This window comes from Morchella sextelata, assembly GCF_020137385.1.
Source record: "Morchella sextelata strain SCLS chromosome Unknown scls_4, whole genome shotgun sequence".
NCBI classification, from domain to species: domain Eukaryota; kingdom Fungi; phylum Ascomycota; class Pezizomycetes; order Pezizales; family Morchellaceae; genus Morchella; species Morchella sextelata.
Genome location: NW_025408619.1, coordinates 1,781,601 through 1,807,361, shown reverse-complemented (window position 1 = coordinate 1,807,361; position 25,761 = coordinate 1,781,601). Strand labels below are relative to the sequence as shown.

General features: G+C 47.6%; 7 protein-coding genes across 7 annotated transcripts; 4 read left to right on the top strand and 3 right to left on the bottom strand.

Moving 5' to 3' along the window:
* Window positions 1–1,077: 1,077 nt before the first annotated feature.
* H6S33_010376 (uncharacterized protein) lies at window positions 1,078–2,826 on the top strand (the record flags this gene model as incomplete). The annotated part of the gene is made up of 1 exon (XM_044841754.1): window positions 1,078–2,826. The coding sequence occupies one exon, from the start codon at window positions 1,078–1,080 to the stop codon at window positions 2,824–2,826; it is 1,749 nt and encodes a 582-aa protein (XP_044697519.1).
* A 3,181-nt stretch (window positions 2,827–6,007) lies between these two features.
* Window positions 6,008–6,522, top strand: H6S33_010375 (uncharacterized protein; the record flags this gene model as incomplete). Its single annotated transcript, XM_044841753.1, has 2 exons — window positions 6,008–6,368; window positions 6,419–6,522. 2 exons carry the CDS (start codon window positions 6,008–6,010, stop codon window positions 6,520–6,522), a joined length of 465 nt encoding a protein of 154 aa, XP_044697518.1.
* Window positions 6,523–7,545: 1,023 nt separating this feature from the next.
* Window positions 7,546–8,911, bottom strand: H6S33_010374 (uncharacterized protein; the record flags this gene model as incomplete). Its single annotated transcript, XM_044841752.1, has 6 exons — window positions 7,546–7,727; window positions 7,784–7,854; window positions 7,926–8,323; window positions 8,391–8,426; window positions 8,519–8,743; window positions 8,807–8,911. The coding sequence occupies 6 exons, from the start codon at window positions 8,909–8,911 to the stop codon at window positions 7,546–7,548; spliced, it is 1,017 nt and encodes a 338-aa protein (XP_044697517.1).
* A 1,766-nt stretch (window positions 8,912–10,677) lies between these two features.
* H6S33_010373 (uncharacterized protein) lies at window positions 10,678–11,352 on the top strand (the record flags this gene model as incomplete). Its single annotated transcript, XM_044841751.1, has 1 exon — window positions 10,678–11,352. The coding sequence occupies one exon, from the start codon at window positions 10,678–10,680 to the stop codon at window positions 11,350–11,352; it is 675 nt and encodes a 224-aa protein (XP_044697516.1).
* Window positions 11,353–13,049: 1,697 nt separating this feature from the next.
* On the bottom strand, window positions 13,050–14,285 carry H6S33_010372 (uncharacterized protein; the record flags this gene model as incomplete). Its single annotated transcript, XM_044841750.1, has 1 exon — window positions 13,050–14,285. The coding sequence occupies one exon, from the start codon at window positions 14,283–14,285 to the stop codon at window positions 13,050–13,052; it is 1,236 nt and encodes a 411-aa protein (XP_044697515.1).
* Window positions 14,286–17,191: 2,906 nt separating this feature from the next.
* On the bottom strand, window positions 17,192–18,427 carry H6S33_010371 (uncharacterized protein; the record flags this gene model as incomplete). Its single annotated transcript, XM_044841749.1, has 2 exons — window positions 17,192–17,868; window positions 17,935–18,427. The coding sequence occupies 2 exons, from the start codon at window positions 18,425–18,427 to the stop codon at window positions 17,192–17,194; spliced, it is 1,170 nt and encodes a 389-aa protein (XP_044697514.1).
* Window positions 18,428–23,772: 5,345 nt separating this feature from the next.
* Window positions 23,773–24,618, top strand: H6S33_010370 (uncharacterized protein; the record flags this gene model as incomplete). The annotated part of the gene is made up of 2 exons (XM_044841748.1): window positions 23,773–24,265; window positions 24,368–24,618. 2 exons carry the CDS (start codon window positions 23,773–23,775, stop codon window positions 24,616–24,618), a joined length of 744 nt encoding a protein of 247 aa, XP_044697513.1.
* Window positions 24,619–25,761: the final 1,143 nt, after the last annotated feature.

Sequence of the window (25,761 nt, the reverse complement as noted above, 5' to 3'; positions counted from 1 at the left end):
GAATAGGTAGATGATCATAAAAGATTACGCAGAGCTAGAGCCCTGCATAATAAAAGATCACGCAGCATCCCACAAATATCACCTTAGAGGTTTAACATATGATAAAGACCAATTGAGCTCCCCAGTTCCCAACTCTAGATGTGGCTGCAGGCTCTAGAGTACATACCGTTGCCATTCTACCAGACTATTGGCTGTCTCTGCGACTGCCTAGTAAGAGGAAAATACCTCGCACAGACAAGACTCACCCTCACCTCACTCTCCCCGCTGTCAATCTCTTTATGATAACGTGGCTTGCCTTCATGTTTTGCCATTCCCTTTATCGGGCATCGATAGACATGCGCGTACGGGACAACCCATGCTGCTGTGCCTGACAAGCGAAATTGCATCAGCGAGGTGACTTCATCCTCAGTAGCTAATTAGCACCTTAGACGCACTTACTAAGGGCCGTTCTTTCCATAGCAGCAATGAGTTACAACAAATGAACTCCTTCTTCCTTGTAGCTTTTTTTTTACCGTTGTGCTGTTCCTCTCTTCCTTTCTTTCTGAGCTGTCTTACAACTTACTTCTCTGTTCAACCTTCTTCTTCATACGCTCCTTTCCTACTCTTTCCTTCCCTACATATCAAGCAGCCAGGATATCGCGCAACACAAGAACTGCTGTCAACCTTACGTGTCGAATTAGCCAGCCGACAGCATTATATAGCAAGCAGCAGCGGGGGGTATGAATGTGGGGAAGAACCTTGTAACATACCCAGGGAACGTCCAACTTTTTTCTCTCTCTCTCCTGTCTTATTCACGCTCCTCTCTCTCCCGTCATTTTTCTTTTTGGACCCCAAGCAAGAAGCACACGCCCATAAAGTAGATTTACGCGGAAAGGATTTTGGCAAAAAGCACAGCAGGACAGAAAGTATTTAATTACAACATCAAGGCCCCTCTCCTCCGACGTCACCACTACCCACCTAGCTACCACCACCACCACTTCCACCACCACATCCTATCGCTCCAGGCTGTTGGTGAGTTATTACATGATGTCTCTCACCTCCATCCTCAACACTCCACCCTAAACCCGAACTTTCCATATGTCGCTACCCACGCTCCCACTTAACGTCCTTGCGGCGATCGTCACAAAAGGACAGCTCCAGCTCCGCGATATCGCTTCTATACGACATGTCTGCCGGGACTGGAACACCGCCTTTTCGCAACCGACCCTATGTGCTTCGTTGCTCGGCCACTTTTTCCCGTTCGCGCAGGAGACGTACGACGCGACAACAGCGACTGCGGGCAAAAAACGATACGATGATTTCAACGCGGTTTGTAGCCGCCTTCATCGGCTGAAAACGGGCAAATGGTCACTGAATTGGGAGGTGGCTTTTCCGGCCCCACCACACATGGATAGCTATGCAGTACCGGAGATTTTTCCGCCAGATGGGTTCCGACTGGTAGACACAGATTCCGATGAGGGTTACTTTTTGACAGCGTACGCCGAAGACAACCTAATGTCGGTCCGGATCACTGTACGGAACCTAATCAATGGCCAAGATATCCATGTCTCTATTCCTCGCGAGGAATTGTCCGGGATATATATGAACCGCGGCAAAGTCCTTTTAGTATACAGCAGAGGCGATAATTCATCAATGTTTATCCTAACCGACTGTAGAGACGGCGGAAATGGAAGAACTTTGTGGTCCGCTAATATAAATACATCTGTTTTCCATGGTGTTGTTGAGAACGATTCTACGGCGGGGCGAAGGAGGCTCCAACCAGTTTTTAACGAACATTATATTGCGTTTTTAAACTCTCTTGACAATAGTGGAGGGAGCAGAATTATGATTATGCGATTTCATGCCCTAACCTCAAGCAATGACTTATCGACAGAGACAGAGCTGCTTGAGCTGCAGCTCAGTATCTCACCAGCTACTCTGATCTCCCTCAAGCCAGATACTTCGGGTTTTCATCTGTTGCTCGCCCAGAAATTCCCGCATCATCAGTTTCCAGACCATGAAAACCTTCACCGAGTGGTACTCGTTCAAGCTACGTCTGGAAAGGTCTCATGTGCTTTTAATTTCATCGTAGCACCATATTTCAGTCTTGTCCCAGAAAGAGATATGGAAATGTTCTTCTCTCCCAGTGGAGATTCCGTGATTATCTGGGGTTCTATCCGGTGCGAGGAGTACAGGGGCGGGGGTATTCTGGGTCAGGTAATGATTTATCCGATATTCGGAGGGCCTGCCACAATCCGATACTTGCAATCCCCCGACAAAGGCGCAGATCCAGTTGAGAAGAATACCGAGACGAGATACGCCCCTGACCTTGGTGTGATCTCATATGGACATACAGTAGTTGGATTCGAGAGCTTGAATCTTGACTTTAGACCTGCAGGAACTGGGGCACATATCAACGCTTTCAATAATCCGCCATCTGCATGGAATACTATTCCCACCAAGCATCCCTTACCTAGCCTCGAAATCGGCAGTCATTGGATTTATTCCGAATCCACCGCTCCTAACGGCGATGTCACGATCGAAATGATGCGAATAGCGCCGCCTCCATTGCTCATCCCCGAGAATCAATGGACCAGCCCTAACTCAAAGCGCAGCAGCTGGTTTCTCAACAGCAGCACTACTACCGCTCCCGGTAGCAGTGCTGCAAGTATCCTAGGAGTTGGACTTCATCCGGCCGATGCAGCAGCACAGATAGCACAAGTCGATGCCGAAGAACTAGCGGCAAGGCTGAAGATGATGGAGCGAGAAAGAGCTCGGGAAACCAAGAGGAAAAGCTGGGAAGAAGTAAAGAAGGGGTGGAAAGCAAAACTGTTTGGCTGGCGATAGTTTCCTATTCTTTTATTTTTATTTTTTTATTCCTATGTGAAGAAAAAAGGTACTGGAGTTTTGGATTTATTGATTTTTTTTTTTTTTACCTCATATCTCAAGGGCAGGAATATACCCGGATCTTCAATAGCGGTTTCCTTTTTAAATTTCCTTTCCCTTTATGTGTATGTTGTCGTCTTTTGCGCGCGCGGTGTTTTGCGTTAAGGGGCGGGAATGGCTATTGTCGATGTTTAATATTAAAGAACGCTCATCTCATCATCCTTGGAGAGTCTGCTTTTTCTTTCTTTTTGAAATTACCTTACCCCGGACCCTTCCCCAGGGGGTGGTATGTAGCGTAGCGGGAACACTTTGGCCGTTTATTTTCGTGTAGATAACAAGCATTAGGTACTTGTATGTGTATTCCATGTTGAGATTAAAGGGGATTCTCGAGAAAGCCACGATATCGATATCTAACGATGCTATTGTAATCTCGGCGCTGAACAATCCTGGCAACTCCGTCAGGGGGGGGAGGACAATTTTGCTGATAAGACTCTTGGTGATAACGGTTATGCTCTGGTGATCTTTTCTTGATTATGGCCGCGCCGTGAGATGAGAGGGTCATTCGTTTGGGAAAGCCACGCGGTGTGCACTCTAGAACTGCAATTACTCCCTGCAGAATGTTTCTTATCAAAAAGAAAATATCAATCACGCCGATGGTGCCTAAGGATATTGACGAAGAGAGTGACGATACTTTCCTCTTTCTCTTCCTCAATGCCTGCAGCCCGAAGCAGGCAGTACATAGAGTAACATTAATAGAGTAAAGTAAAGGTTACGCTGATCCAGCCAAAGACGACAATAACAACGACACTGACAGGGTCCGATCAGAAACAGGCCCGCCCACATGCAACAAAACCTTAAAAAAAGCTTAAACACCATCCATCCAAAGCAGAGCAGAGCAGACCGGTTCACTAGCGCCTTCAATTACGGAAACAGCACACGTGCTTGCCGTTTCTTATAGCGAATCCGCTTGTATGGGTTAGGGTTGTAGTCTCAGGTTTGCGCTGTCATCAACTGTCGTTTATGTAGTATACGTCGTAGGAGAAATAGGGAAAGGATATAGCTATGGAGGTGGCGGTAATGTGGTTTAAGTGATGGGATGATGACACTATGTACAAAAATGTGGCAGTAAGCGACTCGAGGAGGAGAATCTTCTCTTCTGTTTCCCTCTCTAAGGCTCGAGACTCCGAAACACTTTATAGATTGGTTCTTCTACTTCTGCCAGGATACATTCGCTGCACCCACGAACGAGATGTTCCGTAAATCTGTCTATAGAGTGGTCCCGGTCAGTGTTAGAGGGTTTTACCCTCGCCATTTCACTATCACAAATGCAAGTTTACGGCTCTACGAGTTTTAACTCAGCGTTTACTCTGCTAATCCGGGTTGATTAGGGGATGAATACCATGAATACGCCAACTGTCTGCAAGGGCTTTACCTGCCAAACCCAGCTAGAAATGATCCAGCACCTCAGCGAGAAGCTCGACCACGAGTTCAAGCGAATCGACGACTAGCTAGCCCAAATGGACCGGAGAATGAGTGACGGGCTCAAGCGAGTGGACGACCATCTTTCCCAAAGGGAAAGTAGAAAGCGCGATATATTTGGATTTAAGTACCGTAAAGATGGGGAGACAGGATATTGGGGAACCAATATCGTTGCTTTTCTGTGCGGTGTAAGCTAAGTTGATTGCTGTACATATTAAGCATGAAGGTAGTTCGATTCTCTGATCGACTGACTTGATAAGCGGTGTTAGCTTTTGATTTGACCATGCAGGGAATGAACATCTTCCTATCAATTCGCCGGCAGATGATGCGAGGCTAGGATGCTCCTATGTAGGTACTCTTTGTGAGGTCACTCTCCATACTTGGATTTAGTAGGGAAAGATACTTGTACATAGCTGATTATCCCTTAAGCCGTCAGGCAAATCTGACCTCCCCAACCAAAACAAATTCGGTGTGGCTTTACTAACAGATCCCATTATCTCTCTTATCAAATAATGGCTAGATCTCCTATAAAAATTGAATCCCCTTGTTCTAGGGGTGGGGCATTTGACTGTTTATAATTAAGGGATAATTATCGATAGAGACCGAAGAAGGCCGGGCAAACTGAACTTGGACGGATACAGGGGCCTTTTTTTCTTTGCATGTACATTTTCTTAGCTATAGCGATCACTCAGTACCTTGCTGGCTTTTTGCATTCCGGTGATGCGGTGGTGTGGAGCAGGTATAACATGCGGCGCTGGTGAAGAAATATTTGACTACGACTACGACAATGTTTCACACACGCACCCGCCGCCGCATAATCCAACCAGTGTTTCTTTCCTTACATGCGGAAACAAGCACTGCATGTAGACACTTACCCAGGTAGTAAGTACTAGTACTACGTAGAAACATATTTAGAAACCCCCAGAGGGAGAGAGAGGCTGTGTGCATACATGTAGAGTACAAAAAAAACCCAACCCAACCCAACGTTAACCACGACGAGTGATAGCACATGAACGCCACGCACCCAATCACCGCCGTCGCGGTAAGGGACCCAATCCAATCACTGCCCTCATTTTCCATACATACGCAACCAAGTGCTTGTATGTAGCTACCAAGCAAGAAAGCAGGCGAATATTCCAGGGTATGTAACTATGCGGGGAGACAAGAGACAAGAGACGAGACAAGAGTGGTGGATAATTAACCCTGCTCTAAGCGCTGCTACCTAACCACCTATCTTGATACCTGCTAAGATACCACTGGTCTGATTTGATTTGATAGAGACTGCTGCGGCCGTGTGTGGGTATTTTCTTCGTCACTGCTCCATGTAGCTAGAAGTAATCAGGGCGCGCGCGGGGGCTGCAGCGCAGTATGGTATGGGTGTGTGCCACTTACTTGATACTCACTCTTATTGCAAATTGCGTTTTGAGCCCAGCCAGGGAAAGCAGGGCCGGCGGGTTTCTTTTAAAGAGCCACCTTCTCCCACCTCCCCCCTCCCATCCAGGAGGTTCCAGCAGCTCACGTATTTCTGAAAAACTGGTTTTTCGGCTTCTCTTCTTCTTTTCACTTCTTGATACCTACCCATCACCAACCTACCCACCTATCTCTCCAGCTGCTGTGCACTTTCCAACCTCACCACTACCATTCCACCCCACAACCAGCAAAAATGCCAATAATCCCCCGCTCCTCCGCCTCCACCTCGCGCAAGCCCGTGCCCACCAGCAACACCCCTGCGGCGCCCCTCTCCGCGCAGCTCCCGCCACCGCCACCACCACCGCCCGCCGAGGAGCCAATGCCCATGGCCACGCCCATGAGCGGCGGGCTCAAGAAGAGCAAGTCCGTGCGGGCCAAAAAGGCGCTCAAGACCATCGCCAACCCGATCAAGACGCGGCGCGAAGAGAAGGCCAAGCGCAGCGAGGTCGAGACCGCAGAGCGCAAGGAGAACGAGAAGAATGTGCAGGACTTTTTGGCGACGGGGAGGTTTGTTTTTGTCCTTTATGCCTTTTATGGGGAGGGGGGAGAGGGGGGTATGGGGGTATTTGATTGGGACGGTGGTGACTGACGTTTTTTGCCCAAGGGATTATTGCGAGAGGAACTTCTCGTAGTGCTGCGCCTACTGCTGCTGCTGCTGCGAAGAAGCGACTGGGCACGATCCATGAGGTGACGGACGAGGACGAGTGAGTGGGTGAAGGAGGAGGCTCTAGGTAGCCTTCCTGCTTTGCTCCTCCTGGGGTGCTCTGGTAGTGCTGAGCGTCCTGTCCGCTGGAGTACATAATGGAAGTAAAGAATAGAGCTAGAGGGTCTCAATTTTCTTACCTGCTAGACTGGGGAGTAATTCACCATTTGGTGATATTATTATTTTTTTCTCTCTTACCTTTTTCTCTTCTTTTTCTTCTTTTTTGTATAATTAACTAGGGCTGCGAGAGGGAGAGGTGTTTTGCTTGAGCGCTGGGCTGGTGCTATATCAGGGAAATATTTATTTTTTGACTTTCAAATTCTGGGCTGAGATTGAGATTGTGAAGGATCGTGGAGTGACTAGTGCATTGACGGCACATGGCACAGAAGCGGCGTTTTCCCGGGACCGTGAGATTTGAGGATGCTGGGATATGCTCGCTCCACCTTTAAGATTGAGTTGTTGGGGTGCTTGCAAGTTGGTCGAGAGTGGGGAATATACGATGCATGTTACCCGGTGAGATAAGGGGGAGTGGACTTGATAAGAGGAGCGCGTGCCCGGATAGAGAGTACTAGGTATCTAGAGTAGGGCCCAGAACAGAGTACCTACTTCACGCACTTGACTCGTACTGTATTATAAGGCAGTGAGTGTTCCAATGGCTGTAGCACGATAAATCAAACTGTTGGACGAGAAGAGAAGAGAGACGATGGTGTATTAACTATATAGCTTTATACGACATGATTGAGGACAGGCTGTCATGCCACCTATTCCTCGCCATAAGTCCACAGTTGTCGTTGTAGTTGTCTACTACATGTATTTAGTATACGTAGCCAACAGCCTCCATCCCATCCCATCCATCCTCTTCCCTTCCTCTCCATCTCATCCCATCCATCCTCTTCCCTTCCCCTCCATCTCATCCCATCCGACCCCATCCGACCCCTCCGACCCCATCCCATCCCATGAACATAGAAAAGCAACGACTATATACAAATCCCAAAACACACATAAAAAAAAACTATCAGAAAACTCCCTCAGAGAATCGCAATGGCATTGGCATGCGACCCCACCCCGCCATTCACATTCGTCGGCGAGCTCGTCAACAAAAACGTCCACTTCCCGCTCTTCCGGCACTTGGCCGCCAGCTCCTCCAGATCCCACAGCTCACCCAGCGGGCAGCCCCACAGCGCGAGGAGGTATTCGTGGAGGTAGAAATCTATGCCACTGTTAGAATAAAGTGCAAAGAGTTTGGGAATGGTTGATAACACATACCGCCTTTACTCGGCCACGCCTCAAACGCCGGCGCATCCCCGGCCACAGCGGCGAAATAGCAATCATGAAGCCTAACCCAACCCACCATTAGCCCCACCCGCACCCGCAACACACCCGCAAGAAAGTACAGGGCCCAACTCACCAATCAAGCACCTCCTCCGTCTGCTCAAGCCCGGGATACGTCTGCTCATCATCATCGCCAAAGCCGGCCTTCTTCGAGTGCAGCCTGACCCTATCCTCCGGGCTCAGGCTCCTATAATTCTTGATAAACCCACTACGAATCAGCAGTATATCGCCGACCCTGACATCGCCGCCCTGGGCCGCAGGACGGACGTCAATGCCCTGCGCCTTCCCCGCGGCGACGAGCGCGCTGAGCGGGATGCTCTGGTTGTCGTAGTAGTCGAGGGCGGGGAGGTTGTTGGCCTCGGCGTAGCCCACGTAGTCGATGAGGATGGCGCGGCCGACGATGCCGTGCTGCGACCAGGCTTGGATGCCGCATTTGGAGTTGGCGGCGGGGCCGGTGATGTCTTTGTGTGTGCACTGTGGGCCCGCAGGGTCAGTATCAATTGCGCAGTAAGGGCTACGAAGGAGGCGGATGCATGCATACCCCGTTATAAAACGTCTCCGAGTCGAAATGCGCAACCTATATATCACCACGCCGCCAGATCGATTAACCACCACTTCCCCACTACCTTACCCTCCGACCGCCTGGCCTCACCGCACAGATACACTTACATGTCGCAACCCATCCCACTGCGTGCTACTCTGCGTATTCATGGAATACAAATCATCAAACGCCACTCTCGGCATAATATTCTTGATCGTGTGCTCAAACGTCTCTCGCCCATAGCACGGCTTCAGCTCCGACACCTCCAGATTCAGCGGCACTGTCTCGCCGGTCACGACTTCCTTGACTGCCTCTTTGACACGCGCGGGCGTCAGGAGGTTCACTCGCCCAAGCTATTACATACCGCCTATTAGCTACTTGAGGGTGCGGACGGTAGAGGTGGCGGCTTATATTACCTGGTCGTCGGCGCCCCAGAACCAGGCGGCGCCCTTTGGGGCGCCGGGGATGGCGGGGAGGTCCTTGCGGAGGGGGAAGCTGTTTGAGTTTGGGTCGAATTGCATTCTGGTGGTGGCGCCGGCGGTGGAGAGGGTGTTAGAGAGCTTGAGGAGTCGGTCTGCAGCTGAGGAGGGGGGTGACATTGCAAGTGATATACTGACTTTGTAGGTAAGGGTGCTATATAGATATTGATATAATTTCTGCAGGATTGTAATACAGTAATTGGGTATATGAAACTGTAGAAAGAAAGAATGGGAGGGAGCATTGAAAAAGAGAGCATTTATACTCCCCCCTTCCCTCCATCCGCCCCTTCGAAAGCTATACACAAGGAAACCCTCACTTCCATCTCTCCGAATCGCCCATCCACTACAACCCATGACATCCCAACCTTCCCCATCCAAACCTAAATGCACGTATACCCCATGGCCCCATCCCTTCCCCCGTCCACTCCACACCGCAGCCTCCCGCTGCGGGGAAATCCACACCCGGCACCGGCGATCCCATCGTACCTGCCATTAATATAGAGCAGCTCCAACCTAGCTGCCCATCCTCACGACGGACGTCGGCGTTTACTTCCTTATGCACCGCGCCCAAGCCAAGCAGAGTAAGAATGCGTAGTAGTAGCACAGCAGCGCGGAGCCCAAAACAGGCTAGCTGCAGGCCCGCGGGGAATCCTTTTTTCCTAGTGCTACGGCTAGCTAGCTAATAGGTGCTGTGCTAACTTGGTTTGGTAATTAGTACACTTCTGGTGTTGCTACCAACGTGTATTTACTGTAGTAGATCTAGTTAGAACTTGGGGTCGTTTTGCTAGTAGTAGTAGTAGTAGTAGTACTCCGGGGACTTCGGGGGAGCGGCGGGGAGATTATAGTTAGCAGGTTAGTATGGTTGGGCATACATAAGGTGTGACATTTGGAAACTTGGAAGGTGGAATGTTCGCTGCAGCTAGATCTGGAATCTTGGCGAGAGGACATGCTTGATCCCTACTTGGGCTCAAGAGACGGAAGGATTGCAAAGCATTGATTGCCAGTCACTTGATATCCTTTCTGGCGGAGACAATTGCAGTTTTTGCAAAAACTGCCAGGGTTGTGTTTTACGGCACAGCCGGGCGGGATATATTTCTGGTGGGGTTTCAAGTGACCCGAGTGATAATCTGTGCTAGTTGCACAAGCATGGATAGGGATTATAATTTTTAAAAACTTTACCATACAGTAGCTCTGGTGGCCAAGTTGGTAAGGCGCAGCACTAGTAATGCTGAGATCCTCGGTTCAACTCCGAGTCAGAGCACTCTTCTATCTTTTTTGTCCTGTCTTTCACATCTCGCTTTTTGAGGAGATCACTCAAGTTCAAAGAACTATCGCTTGAGTTTTGCCCCCTTAACCTTCCAAGCACACTTTCTTCGTCTAGTCGATGTTTCTAATGCGGAGTTGATCGTGAAACATGTAAATTACCGATCTTCGTAATCAACGGGAACCTGCACCAAGAAGGGTCGCGGTTAATATCATAGAGTTTAACCATATCAGTCAGTACTATCCGCTTGCCAAACAACTTCTCTTCAGGGAGAAAGGAATACTGACTCTGACTCGTATCAAAATACCTTCCGTACGAGTTGCATATACCTACTTTGGCCATTGCATTGCCAACGCCATTAATAAACCTCCGCCGGCAATGACGAATGGGAATGAGTGAAGCAAGAGGGGCAAGACGCGTTGGGAAGGTCCCTTATCTCAACTTGAGTCACTTCATCAACCAGACAAGTAGAAAAGAAACAGCATCCGTACTTCCAACGAACAGAACAAACAAACCTCTCGCAGCATCTGGCACCTCCGTAGCCATGGACCACGTACACTCGCAAGGCGCCCTCATCATAGCCACGCACGAGTACGTAAAGGCCTATATGGCACAATACGACTCCTCTCACGACTACCAGCACATCCTGCGCGTGCTCTCACTCGCGCAGCAGATCCTCGCCGCCGAGACCTCAACATCAACCGGTGCGCAGCGCTACAACCCGACTATCGTAACCCTACTCGCGCTACTACACGACGTCGGCGACAAGAAGTACTCGGGGGACGAGCAAGAGAGGACGGGCGCATTCGGGCCGGCCGAGGAGTTCCTGCTCACGGCCGGCTGCGACCCGGCCCTGGCTACGACGATCCAGAAACTCATCAATAATGTGTCGTACTCGCACGAGCGCGCGAACCCGGAGGTGGTAGCGGAGATGTGTAGGGCGCACCCGGAGCTGGAGGTGGTGCAGGATGCGGACCGGTTGGATGCGATTGGGGCGGTGGGCGTGGGGAGGGCGTTTACTTTCGGGGCGGCGAAGAGGCCGGGGGAGGGGATGGGAGGGGTGATTGACCATTTTGAGGATAAATTGTTGAAGTTGGAGGCGGGGATGAAGACGGCGGAGGGGAAGAGGTTGGCCAAGGTGAGGGCGGAGAGGATTAGGGTGTTTAGGGAGTGGTGGGTTGAAGAGACGGAGGGTGTGAAGGAGGTGATGATTGTATGAGCAAAAGTCCGCTCGTGTGCTGTGGGTCGGCCAGCACCTGGCCATGGCCTAATGATAAGTAAACCTAGACAGCTACGTAGATAGCTTGGTAGTCGAAAAATAAAATGGATATTCTTACTGCTCATTATTCTGGACCTGGGCCCGGAGCTCTCCTTGATACATAGACGTTAGCATCTTGGGGGGAGAGAGCAATTAGGGGAGCGTAAGTGTCATTTTGGGGGAGAATATAATACCGTACCTACCCAAACGGCGAATCGAAATATAATGGGACCGGCGTCAAAAGAACCACCAATGGAAAAAAGCTATTTAATCAAGCCTATCAGTAAATCCACGTCTGCAGCCATTTCAGATTTCGAAAGCCAGTATGTAAGATGAGCTGATTGTCTAGACCAAGAGTAACGTTAGATCTCCGCTAAAGGAACGGACGAGATTGAAGAGCAGAGGCCAGCCAGTACAAGGACCTGTCATGTTCGGGCCAAGATTTGGTGGACTGGCCTTTTCGGTAGTCTAGGCTAGGCTGGTCCGGCCGAGCTTAGCTATTTTCTTACTTCGGACCAGATTATTCTTAAATAATCCCCCGAGTATACCACAGAATTTCAGATCAATACGCAATTCAATTGACACAAAGAGCGTGTATCGATCGATGAATACATTTTCTATCCTTATAATCACCAAATAGCCCCCGATAGACTACTTACTCTATTGTCCTAGTATATGTTAGCAACGTTGGGGCATGAGATATATATAGTTCCAAACCTAATATTCAGTAAAAACGTACTACTAGGCGTGGGTCAATGATTGAAACATGCTCTGCTCTTGACCGATCTTGGCAGTCTCCTACTAGTCATTCCCATTTTGGGATATCAGAAGGTTGGGGTGAACACCTTAGCTCCATATTTTGTCTTGAAGGGCGGGCCTGGGCAAGAAATATGGGGAATGGATTGAACTGGTCGTTGAAATATCTTTTGAAGAGAGACAGACAATTGAGGCAAGCTTAAATAGTGGGATATTTGATATGTTTCTCGTGGGATGTGTCCTTAACACAATTGCAAGTCGTATACGTAAGTCCTCTTCATGGGGAAGCTGGAATTAAGCATCCGTGGGGATCAGCACACCGCAACGTCGTATATTCTCTGGAACAGGTAGGTGTACACCCTTGAGAATTGGCCAATTTTCTTCCTGTTGAATTCGAGCTAGCTTCATCTACAGCTGGATCTAGTGTTGGCTTTCGTTAACGTGAAGAGAAAGATGGGTCCTCCGGGCAGAGGTGGACCAGCCGGTAGACCAGTAGAGGAGGCTTATACGGCGAACCCTCTTCATAGACCAGGGACTCTTAATCTTATCGGTTGGGCATTTTCCAGATAACAAATCGCCGAAACTCTTTAGGAAGATCTTGGCCACAAGTTGAACAAAATACATTCTGATCATGAACTATCACTCACAGCCAGAATTCACACCTTGGGAAAAACAACTTAGGGATAAACTAGTTTTATTTATACAACTCCATCCAGCACCTGCTCAGACCAAAGAACCGCACACAGCGCCATTCCCTGCCTTACTACACCTCCCCAAAAATCTAACTAAAAAATTATAACCAAACAAAAAAAGCGAATCGCTACATATACATACTACATGCTATACCCCCATCATCCCTTTTTGATCCTCGCAACGTTATTGACAAATATACAACATCACACTTAGCACATGGTGCAGGCACTTTTCTGGGCATTGCAAGCGTCAAAGTTGACAGCGCCACCGGTTTTGGACTGCGCATTGCGGATGCACTCGTTGACAGCATCGAGGCACTTGTTGTAAGCCTCTGAGGTATTGCTGCATCCGGTTGAAGCGGCAGCGGAGGTAGTGGCGGCGGCCGCAGTGGTTGAAGCGCGGGTCTTGGTCACAAGGGTGGTTGGGACTGCGGCAACAGCGGATGTAGTAGGGACCACAGCAGCGGCAGTGGAGGTAGTCTTGATTGCAGCTGCAGAGGTTGTTGGGACCTTGACGGCAGTAGAAGTTGTCACAACAGCAGCAGCGGAGGTAGTTGGGACCTCGACGGCGGCGGAAGTGGTCTCAACAGCAGCAGCGGAGGTGGTCTCTACAGCGGCAGCAGAGGTAGTCTCAACAGCAGCAGCAGAGGTAGTCGCAGCGGCAGTAACAGAAGACTTGACGGCAGCAGCAGTAGTGGTAGCAGATCCAGATCCAGATCCAGAAGATCCATAGACAGCTGGGCCAGGAATAGTGTAGCTGGTCAAAGTGCCATAGATGTTGACCAAGATACCAGGGTCAGTGGCAGAGTATCCACCAGGGAACTTGACGGTATCGGTGGGCACAGCTGATCCAGATCCACTAATCTCCAAGTTGGCACACATGGGATAGAACTGCGCACCATTCGCAGTACCGGCGCTGTGGAGAGCGAGGAGCTCGTGACGGATCAAGTACGAACCAGCAACGATGTCTGAGGGAATAGTGACGGTCCAGCTGTTGTTGTTTGCAATGAGGTCATCAGACGCCCATGTACCGTCGCTGTTGAGACCAGCCTCGTCAATCTTGAAGTAGTTGAGTGTGGTGGCATCAACGGTTGTGCAGTCACCGCCACAGTTGGCAAGATAGGTCATGACAGGACCCTTGTGGGATTCGGGCCATGTAGTCCAGTAGAAGCTGACCTTATCACCAGCAGCAACAGGGGCAGTGAGCTGGGCAGCAGTGGCAGCCTTGTTGCAGGTGATATCAGAGGTGCTGACATCCTCTACAGGGCCGTTACCGGCTGTAGGGAAAGCCCATACGATACGCTCAGGGACGGGTGAACTGTATGGGTCGTTGTATGGGAGGTATCCGGTGTATTCGTCACCACCAATGTTGAGGTTCTGGACAATGCCGTGGGCGGCAGTGAGGGCAGCAGTGCCAAGAGCTGAGAGAACGATTGAAGTCTTCATTTTGAGAGATTGTTTGGTTTTTAAATGATATAAACAAGAACTTCTGTTGTGTATTGAGACGCTCAGCGACTAGGATTGGCGGTAGTGGAAATAAAAGATAGACAGGACACTGGGTCACTGAGGAATAATTCAAAAATGAATGAAAGAGGGAAAAGGCGTCGAGCCGGTGGAAAGGGAAATAGAAGCTGAGGAGCGGACAGAAGTGAGAAGTGAATGAAGGTCGAATGATCGATGGGGAAGAAAAGCTGAGGTTGTGGAAGTAGGAAACATCTTATATAGTTGATCAGAGTGCACAGATAGATCCCATCGAGAATCTACTGCTATCATCACTACTATTATCCATGCATGGGCCGAGCAGAATATAGTGGTGGTGATTCTTGGATCCTTCTACTGCATGCCGTGCTACCCTCATGGAGAATTCTCTTGGTGTTGTTCCTGGATCGTCGTTTCAGTAGCCACTCGCGTACGAACGGAGAAATATCCCTCCCCTAATCTTTCCTTCGGATATTTTACTTAGCCCTTCTCAAGTTTATTGCATGGCTGTTTTTGTTACTATTCACATTACCGCATTGGTAGTAGTACTGTCTCTGTTATTACCCTGAAATGATCGTTTCACACCTTGGCACCTCTTCCACTCACGGCTATATGTGCATACTGGCTATATCTGCGTACTCGTGGGTATGGGTTATTCTGGTAGCGAGCCGTTCTTGCGTCAGTGTAGTCCACTGTCAGCAATCATAATATTTCCGGGAAACAGAGCTAAGGTACGTCCCAAACAGTAGAACTCCCACGCAAACTACTATATGCGCCCCTGAGGGTCCGTGCATCCCCTGCAAACCTATACCCCATCACTATCCGGCAACCCCTCGACAAGACTAGGATAGACTCCTTTAATATTCTTCTAGGACCTAGGAATATCGTAGAATAACTTTCATAACATTTTTCTACTATTGCCGCGCGGCAGCTTCCGGTCCCGATCTGAACAGATGAACGGCGGACGGATCTCACAGTGGGGTGATGATTACGAGGTGCTATACATTATATTGTGTATAGTGCGGCGTACATATATTGCACAGTAGATCAGGGAGTAACTGGCATCCCAATATTGCAATTGGCAACTCAGCGGCCGGCCGCTCTGGATCTGGTAGGTACCGTAAACACTACCAATGTGTGGTGTCTGAGAGTACTGTAAAGTATACACAGATAGACAGGTATTATTATATATTGTCATTTTACATAAACTCATAAACTGTGTAGTTCATAACAAGACTCTTGGCCAAACCGGCTGCTCAGTCGGTCAATCAGCAGCTTACCATCACCAAGTTACCCCCGAGAGTCATTCGTCCGAATCCCCGAAGAAGTCGGGTCGAGTTCGACGACGACAGTTTGCGCTTGAAACGGATCTACAGGAGTTTCAAGTGTCAACTATAGAGTTATCCGTTCGTCAGGACTGACTAAATAATCCGACCCCTTTTAGGAAGAAGGGGGCATCCATATACCCCACTCATTAGCCCCGAATCCAAACGCTGGGACCTGGTAGCTTAGACGCTTAATATATGCATGTACTTTATTCTCTGCCCCTGGCATACACATAGCCCAAAAAGGAAATCTGTTGGAAAAGGCACATGTACTAACTCCGTAATCGAAGGGTCAGTGAGAGTTCTGTTAATGTTATCTGTATGCAGCTTCTTACTTAGGACGGCCTAGATCCAGTGGCGGCTGGGTGTTTATAGTAGCTTCTATTAATGCTGACGCCATATAGTACTTTCCACACATGATCGAATTGGTATCTTTTTGCGACTTTTTCTCAACCGCGGCACTCGTGATTGATCATGAAGTAGAACATGCCCGCTGCTGACAGCTCAATCGTACGATACTTGCCCTCTCCCTCTATCCCTAGACACAAACATTCCGATAATCGCCCTACCACCGAAAAATAAAAAAAATATCGGGATTCGAAAGCTCCGTGATGAGCGGTGAGCTGTCAGTGGCCGTTATTTGCTGGGGAGACGATGTTAGTTGAAGTAGAGAATAAAGCAGGACATCCCCCACCGCGCTAAACTAGGGGGCATGCATAAATTTAAATTTACACGGCATGCCGAGTTCCGGCTGGGGCCGAGAGAATCATGGTATCTCACTCGTCTGTGATTATTTTTGATGGAGGCCTAGTAGAGTACGGGCGTGAAAGCGCAGATAGAGCCGCCCTTGTATTTCATCAACACGTCTACAGCTGCTCAAGGCACCGAGAATCCTGGAATTCCAACAACCTCCTATTCCGGCGATGAGCTTCCGGCTTGGTTATGAGTTTAGCTGCTGGGTAGGTACACTAATGTCCTAGTTTTAGCTTCCAGTATCACGATCAGGATATTATTGTAAAGTTTTGTGTGCGAGAGGCAATGCTGCGAATAATGAAGAGAACATAAACGAGATCTTTTTCCTTCTCGGGTCTCGACTTCATAGTAAACACGCGTCGTGACACGAACTCTTTCTCCATGGACAAGTATCATATTATAGACCATATCGTCCCACCCTTACAATGACACATTGCCACTTCCAAGGCTACAGGGCGTGTATTTATAATTATGTATTCTTTCTAAAAGTACTGTGTTATGTTTCCCGTCTGATCACATCTGTTTTCACCCAAGATAGAGACATAAAAAGGCATTATGCGTTAGCCTGGCACTGTGGGTACCAAGCGTGTGAGCTAAGTACTCTTTGAAGAAACCTCACTTAATCACCGTATCACAATGCACAAAAGTTTTTTCTAAAAGCATGAAATTTACTCTAATTATTTAACTTGACTCCCTCAAGGAACCTTTTACATCTCCCTCCTTCTTCTACTACAAATAAAGAATATATATACTGTACAAATATTGAAACTATAACCCATCTAAACTCAACCCACTCTAGCACATAGCACAAGCGGCTCTCTGAGCCACACAAGCCGAGAAATCAACCGCACCACCCGTGGAGCTCTGAGCATTCCTGATGCACACGTTTGCTGCATCCAGGCACTTGTTGTACTCCACTGAGGTCTTGCTGCAACCAGTTGAAGCAGCAGCAGAGGTAGTAGCAGCAGGAGCAGAAGATGAAGTAGAGGTCTTGGTCACCGGAACATGGGTGGAGGTCTTGGAGCGGGTCTTGGTGACAAGGGTGGTTGGGACTGCGACGGAGGTGGTGGGGACTACGACCGCGGTAGAGGAAGTCGCGATAACCGCTGTAGAAGTAGTTTCGGCAGGCGCTTTAGTAGTGGCCGAAGTACTTTCAACGGGCGCTGCGGAGGTGGTGGGAACTTCAACAGCTGTGGAGGTGGTCTCGACTGGGGCAGCGGAGGTAGTTGGGACCTCGACAGCAGCGGAAGTAGTCTCGACGGCAGCAGAGGTAGTCTCAACGGCAGCGGATGTTGTCTCGACAGCAGCAGAGGTAGTTTCGACAGTGGCAGCAGATGTAGTGGCAGCAGCAGTTGTGGTAGCAGCTGCAGAAGTGGTAGCGGCAGTTCCATCGGAGATGACAAAATCGACACAGCCTTCGTAGGTCTGGTCAACAGAGGGAGGAGCGTACCAGAACCATTGAATGACACACTCTGCGAATCGTTAGCTTTGAGACCTTTCAATGCTGTATTCAAATGGAGAGGCTATGGATTATTTACCTCCGGCAGTAGTGCAACCAGTCAAGTCAGTGGGAATAGTGATACTGAAGTTTGTCTCATCGGCAGTAACACCGGTTGCTGTAGACGCATACACATCCCATGACTTCAATTCGGAGCCCTTGATGGTGTTTGTCTTTGTGTCGACAATAGACACATTGGCGTACCCAGTGTGAGGTGCGGCAATCTTGACCTCCATATCAATTGTCTGGCCAAGAGTGTAAGACTGGACCTGGTCTGTGTTGTCTGCGAACTGGTAGCCCTTGCAGAGCCATAGGTTGCAAGCATCGATATCGACAATAGAAGAAGCAGACTGCATGAGCAACTGAATTGGGCCGGCATTGTCTGATGCCTGGTTGTTGTAGATGGTGCTACCACAGACAGCTGACATCTCTGCACCGGGGGCACGGCGAGGAGGAGAGACGATGTAACCGTGAGCGGAGACGGTAGCCATAAGGCTGGAGAAAGAAAGGGCAAGTGCTGCGAAGGTCTTCATGGTGAATATATTGGAATTGAGATTTCTTGAAAAGAAAGAAAGGCTAGTTGTTCAATGAACGAAAGAGTGTATAGTCTAAGAGCACCGCTCTGAATGAATGATAGACTGTAGTAAAAAGAGAGAGAACGGAACTAGCCGGTTGGAAGTAGGAAATAAAACTACTGAGAAACTCAAAGACTGTGAAGTTGGTGAAGAAAGGAACTTGAATTGAAGGAAGCTGATCTTTATATATCGTGGGAAAAAAAAACCACGGGCCCTTTGAAATCCGTTACCAAAAAAACACCCCATGAATATCTGACGTCGTATCGTATCGTATGTAGCCGCCCCCATAATCATAACCATCGTCAATTCCAACTAATTTTATTAAAGGGTGCGGTCAAGTTCTCGGTTACCAGAGACAAGCTTACCCCTCCCAGAGGCTTGTTCTTGGGTTGGTTGACTCTTGAGTGATTGAACATGCAGTTTGGTCCACCATCTAATCCACATCTCGAAACCATAAGGCATGGCCCTAATCGGATTAATTAAAGCCCACTATATAACCCGCGTGCTATGATACTTCACTAGGATGTTTACCACTTTTGGCCCATTGTCATTGATAGTCATACCCATCGGGGGTAATATTAGTCCATGCTGACTTTGGTCGTCGGAAACCCCCAACCCTGCAGTTGTCGTCGGTAAAGGGGTGTGTTGTTACTGAGCGGTCGTTTCCGGCGGGGGGGATTTATCCGACCCCGGTACACTCTACAGTTCGCACTTTACCGAGTAGCTTCAAACGTCGTCTGTTTGAGAAAAACAGTTGGACCGTGGTTTGGTATTTTTACGCGCACGGGGCGTTCGACTCAAGAGTCTTGCAAAAAACGACCGGCTGAGCGGTTATTGCCCGTGATAATGTCCTCTAGCTTAGGCGTATATACAGAGCCCAAATGAACCCCATCCCACTCGCTAATTACTTTATTCGAAGCTTTTCAACTATTTGTTAGTAGGTATGAATGACTATTGTTGATATGGAACTCTTTGGAAGCGGAGTGTGGAAATCAAGGGAGATATTTTTTCCGGAGTACTAACCCCGTCGGAGTAATGATAAGATTGCACTTTGGCATATTGATACTCGGATAATTCTTTCTACTGATAAATCTTCTATGATTCTATATGGAGATATCTAAAATAACCTTAATTACCTGTAGTGGGCCCTCCCGACAACTGGGGCGGTCAATGCTAGAGCGTTCTAGAAATCTCGATTTTAGATAAGGGGTTGGAAATGTCTGAGAGTACAAGGGATCAGTCAACGTGGTAGTTCTGTACTTTGAGGTCTCCTATCCCGCTCTTTTGGAAGGCAAGCCTTTCTGTAACCTAAGTAAGAAATTAAATGCAATTCAAAGGCTATGGATAAGTGGCGAAGATAACTTACCAATAGTGAGTCCTTAACAGACGCTTGATTAAAGGCCAACTTCGAAGTAGAAAGTATCAAGAAGGTCAATCACACGGTGAAGGGCGAGATACCGGCCGGCACGAATGATGATATCGCTAGCGACTTTGTTGTTGTTTAGAGAAAGATGGGAAGAGACGGAAAGATGTTGCTATTGTGCTATAGTGTTAGCGGGTATAGAGCAAACTTAAATTATACATCATGTAGTATGTACACGTATCGAGCCGCGTTATTTGCTATCCCAAACCTTGTCTGGACTTAACCTTAGTGGCCTCTTAACCAGTTATTTCCCTATGCAAGCCTCTAATAAGCCATATTAAGCGTATCAAAAGGATTTAATAACTCCTCATAAACCAGAATGTTGTTCAAAACGTCAAATATGAACCTCGATCGTTCGATGGCATTTCTACAATTCAAATCATGCAGTTACCACGAGCACCTCCATGTGGCCGTGCCCTACGTAACTTGTAGTCCTTAGAAAAATCGGCTTATACCTACTAATTACTGCTATAGGTTCATAACCTAAAGTTTCTTATACAAGGATACACATATCATTCGCGAATTCGCTTGAGCCTAAGATTCGAGTGATAAAGTGTGATTTGCGGTAACTGCAAGCACAACCAACCTGTAATCAAGCTTGGATGGAAACAGATCTCTGAGATGCATCGGATATAAAGCGCTTGATATAAAGCAGGATATGCGCTAGACAGAAAGTCCCTACCCTTTACTCTGCCATGTAAGTAGAGGTCGTTGCACTTTCCTGAACTGTACTTTATAAATTTATTGATTGCACGCCTTATTCTCCTTGCATCAGAGCCAAATTCATTCCTAGAGTAAAGAAGCTACAAGTACTGTGTGAATAGGTGGTAAAATAATGGGATGTATAACGTACTATCTATAATGTACTATCGCTAAGTTTTCTAACATTGGAACGGTTTGATTGGCTGCTGAGTGCAGGGATGTTGATTAGTCAGCACGACACATCAAAGTACTGAGCACTCACGAGAGGAGGAGGATGGGGCCGAAGGCCCCTCATGATTGTAGAGGGAGAATTAAATTTTATTTGATACCCATAATTCAACGTACAACTCGCGGTCGCGAGTTGGCACACCCCTAGTAAGTATGTACGTAGGAAGTACATATTTCGGGCAGCCTTCTAATTAAACACATTCCGCACTTGACCCATATCAACTCGAGCCACCCCAACTCACAAATCATCACTCAATACATCACCATCACGTCTCACCATCACTCACCATCACTCACCGTCACTCATAAGTTGAGTGACACGCCATGATGCCACCAAAATATCCTTAACACCCCCATTCAACAGAACAGCAAAAGATATGCGACAAACCCGGATTGAACGGGTGACCTTCAGATGACACCCCGGATAATGAAGACTTCAGTCTGACGCTCTCCCAACTGAGCTATTATCGCGTCGCATTGGTGTGTTTACTAAAAATTTTGGTTGTGAACTAAGTGGACTTGGCAGAAAATTTCAGCTACAGAAGTAGCCCTAACCCTAAGATACTCACCTCAATAAAATCAATATACGTCTAGCGATCCGCCGGGTTTGCTATTTTCAATCGTGAAGGTTTTTGTGAAATATCTGAGAATAAATTCGGTGCAGTATCAGATCAGGCAATCCTAGGTTTAGGTGAATCCTCCTAACTCTAGGAACCGCCAGCTTTCTTTCAATATTGTATAGCCAATGCTTGTATTACGAAGCTCATTTATTATACCGTTAGTTTAGACATAATAATATATAGTTCCTTCGATTTTTCAATGCCTGTAGGCTGTAGTACGGACATACTCGTATCATTCTACAGTAGATCGTCGAATATCTCGGGGCAGCGTTGAGATGTACTTTTTCCGACGACATACATAAGTACGTAGCACGTAGGAAGTAGATGCTCGATAGTTTTTCAATCGGGTTGAGATTACATAAGATTTGTGATATCATGAGGGAACATTCGAAAGCCATTCATTCTTGTTCCATGGCCAGCTATTCCTATTAGGTGCCCTCTACTGGTTACTTACATAAAATCTTTTCTGGAACCGACACTACGTGATCAAGGCTCACCGCCCCAACGCCGAACCAATTGAAGCTACCGAGAATAATGAAGACACAACGTGTAATGCCGCTGATGGTAACAGATTCTAGATTAGAATTGTTAGCTCCACCAATATAGTAAGGCCTGTTGTTGCTGGGGTATGTTGGTCAAACCAGGATTATATAGCACCAATAAAGTAGTTACTTTAATAAAGGAGAACATCAACCTGCTCTGGTGGCCAAGTTGGTAAGGCGCAGCACTAGTAATGCTGAGATCCTCGGTTCAACTCCGAGTCAGAGCACATCTTCATTTTTTTGCTCTTGTTACTGGTGTTAAGTTGTGTTGTTGAGCCCGTGGTTTGCGTGCACGCCAGAGAAGATGTGCGTTTACCGAGGTCAAGTCCTTGTGCGCTGTTTTACATCAATCCAAACTATTTTTCTGCTTTAATAAATTGGTTTGCTGTAGATAACGAAGTAGAGATTCGTGGTAGTAGGTAGAGGAGACGTGGAAGTGAGAATGGTGGTGGTGGCATTCTGTTGGGCTAGCACCCGGTTGTTAAGCAAAAACCTGCGGTAGTAGACATTGGTTGGGCCTATTTTCAAACGATCTAATGACCTTAAACGGCGCGGAACAGAACCTCGTTTATTATGTAGTTTGCTCTCTCTCTTCGTACCTACACTAGTATAAATAATTGCGCGGCGGCTAGTTATCTGCATTTCATAACGGCGAACTGTTCTCCATTTTGCCAAGATCTTCATTACTATCATTTCCTACACCCACAATACTTTCTGCTCAAACCTACAACTGCCAGCACGGTCTCTACATACATAATTGAGTCATTCTGCAGTTCTGAATCATTGCCAGCTCACATATGGGACATCTAGTCACCAGCAACTCGTCGAGCAACTACCTACCTACCTATCCATATATCTTCACCCTGAGTGACCACTGGCAGAGAAAAGCTCCTCAATTCTCCACGGAAGGAGATTGCACCATCTGTTACACTACACGCGTTCATGGAGACACAAGAGACGCGTTTTGATTGTGGGTGTTTTCTACGTTCATGAGCTGTCAATCTGGTGCTCAAGCAATATTGCTTTTCCGGTTCCGGCTATTTCAGGACTCTTGGTAATATCGATCATTTGCGTCTCCAACCTTTTTGATGCCTTCCTACTAACTTATATTTCAATAGATCCAAAAATGTTTCGAGGTATTGAACTGGAGGAAAACAAGGTTCACAAGGACACCTGATATATGTTTCTCCGCCTGGGATCTTCGCCACAGCTGAGACCACTATCAGTTCCGGGCACCAGAGCCGCAGTTGTTTGAGGTGTCAAATGTCAGACCTTAAGTTTATTACTGACACCGACCACCAGGTCGCGCGTGAAGAACAACCTTGCTTGAGCGACGAGTCTTAAACTCTCTCTTAAATTTGGGGCTCTTTCTAGGGGATATTGTGAAACGTTTTCCAGAAGTTCGTGAGGGGTCGCGCGCTACAGGGATAAAATGCGTTCGATTATTTGGGAACCACGTTTTTGCGCCTGGACAACAGCAGCTTCGCCTTGCAATTGCGGAGCGGAGCGGCGATCATAGGGGCTCATGATGAAAAACCATTCCTCGAATGAACGTTGACTAGGAAATGTCAGAGAAAAGAGGTGTCCTACTACTATGAGAATCTTCGTATTCTTGACGTCTTGTTGCCCGTTTAAGAACGAAGTTCGCGACTGTATAAATACCAGCCCACCCCCTCCCTCCCGTGTTTAGAATGTCAACCCCAAACCAACCAAAACCCACCAGCGCGCGCACAACCACCTTATTCATCATATCCTCCTCCAATAAACATAAAACGAAACAATCAAATCATGTCGACACTAGCGGCGCCAGTAAACCACAATAGCAAGAACCCCTCGATGACCAATCGAGGGCAAAACAGAACAAAAACCCTAGCTAGTTTTACAATTCACGACGACAATCCTATCGTTGTTGTGCTCGATCCAGAATGCCCGAATCGTAGACGCGCGAACACTGAAGTCTTGGACCGACGCGGTTTGGTATGGAGTGAGGAACAGAGAAATTGGTTGCTTCTCGCTCCACGGCCATCAACAACCCAGCCCATCAGGTCGACAACAATAGACCCTTCTCGGCCAAGTCGGGAAGCGCACGGATACGTCGTGCGACTAGATCTAGGAGGTCAAGCCTCTAGTCAAGTTCACCAATATCATGCACGCTCGGCCACATCGATATCAACCACAATACCGCCAATACCGCAAATACCAAGACGTGAGGAGATATCGCGTCTTCCAAATTCTGGTCAGGATGGTGGTGGTCCTACACGACCTGTGAACCAGTACACTGGTAATTGGTCCCCAGCACGCGATCCTGCTTTCACCGCAGAGTTTGCGCGTGCTATGGTGGCGGATGATGATGATAATGGTGAAAGGACTAACGATAGTGAAGAGTTGACATCTTCTCTAGCACCTGAGGATACGAATCTAGGAGTGGAGCTAGGCGCTGCTGCTGATGCTGATGCTGCTGATGCTGCTGCCGTTCCCGAGGCCCCCAAGAAGCGAAAGCGTGATATCTTTAGGGATGTCTTTCAGGGATTTACAAGTCGCCTAAGTCGAAGAAGTAGAGAAAATCGGGACCGGGGTAGTGGTAGGAGACGTGCATCAACGATGCCATCACTTGGACGAGGAGACCAGCCATGAGTTGTGTGATTAGGAGGGGATAGGTTGGATGGGTTTGCAAGATTTACTTAATGCATTGTGACCATGATCCGGTCATTCTCTTCCTTTATTACCAATAAAGAACAAAAAAGAAAACAAAAAAAAAAAATAGATTATGTAGAGGGCTTCGTACCTCACAATGGCATGATGAGTTTGTAAACGAATGATGCTTTCTTAACTTAACCTCGTATTCAGGGAGAGGCTTGCCCAAGATTATAACAGTTAATTGTCTTTGATTTCTGTGATGGCATCGAAATTACACGTTTTTTTTCCTCTTGCTCTTTTTCTTTTCCTATTTTCCTTCCAAAAAACATACGTGTCTAACTTAGAACGAGATGTAGTCTTAGGGCATAAAAAGCTTCGCAAACTGTACTCCAAGAAGCCCTAGTCTGATCTTTTCCAAAGCTGACGGGTCCAGGAAACAAGAGACTTTCTTGGTTCTTGAGGGATACACTCTGAGTTCCAAGAACACTCCACTTATACAATCCGATTGACCGTCGACTGCATTTGACTTGAGTTTACTTCGAGTATATATTAGAAAACACAAGTTATACAGGACTAAATAACGCCATTACGTAGCCTAAGAATGTTATTGTAATTCACTTAGTAGGTCACCCTTACATAGTTAAAGCTCTCTGCTCATTTATGCTCAATCGCAATGTTATCAACAAAGCGCAGTTACCTGTACGACCCAATATGGGTACCCACAGCCCCAACACGTCATACGGTCATTGACAGTGATAGATATTATCGCTGTAATAGAAACCGGCCACAAAACTGACAATCCGGGAACCATACTAGACACGAAATTCCAGATCTCAATTACGTACGTGGATCATGGAGTAGTAGGCGTAGTGAACGGCAGCTAGCATCTACACCTATGCGAGTCCCAGAGAAATCATGGTAATAAATAATAGTATTGGTACTTAAGTATTTACACAGCAGAAAATGGACTATCCCTTAAGCTGTCACGAAAATGCTGACCCACCAAAAAAAAAGCAAATTTGGTGTGGCTTTACTAATAGATCCCGTTATCTCTCTTATCAAATAATAGATCTCTCATACAAATCTAATTCCTCTATTATAGGGGGGTCAGCATCGACAGCTTAAGGGATACCGCCATAG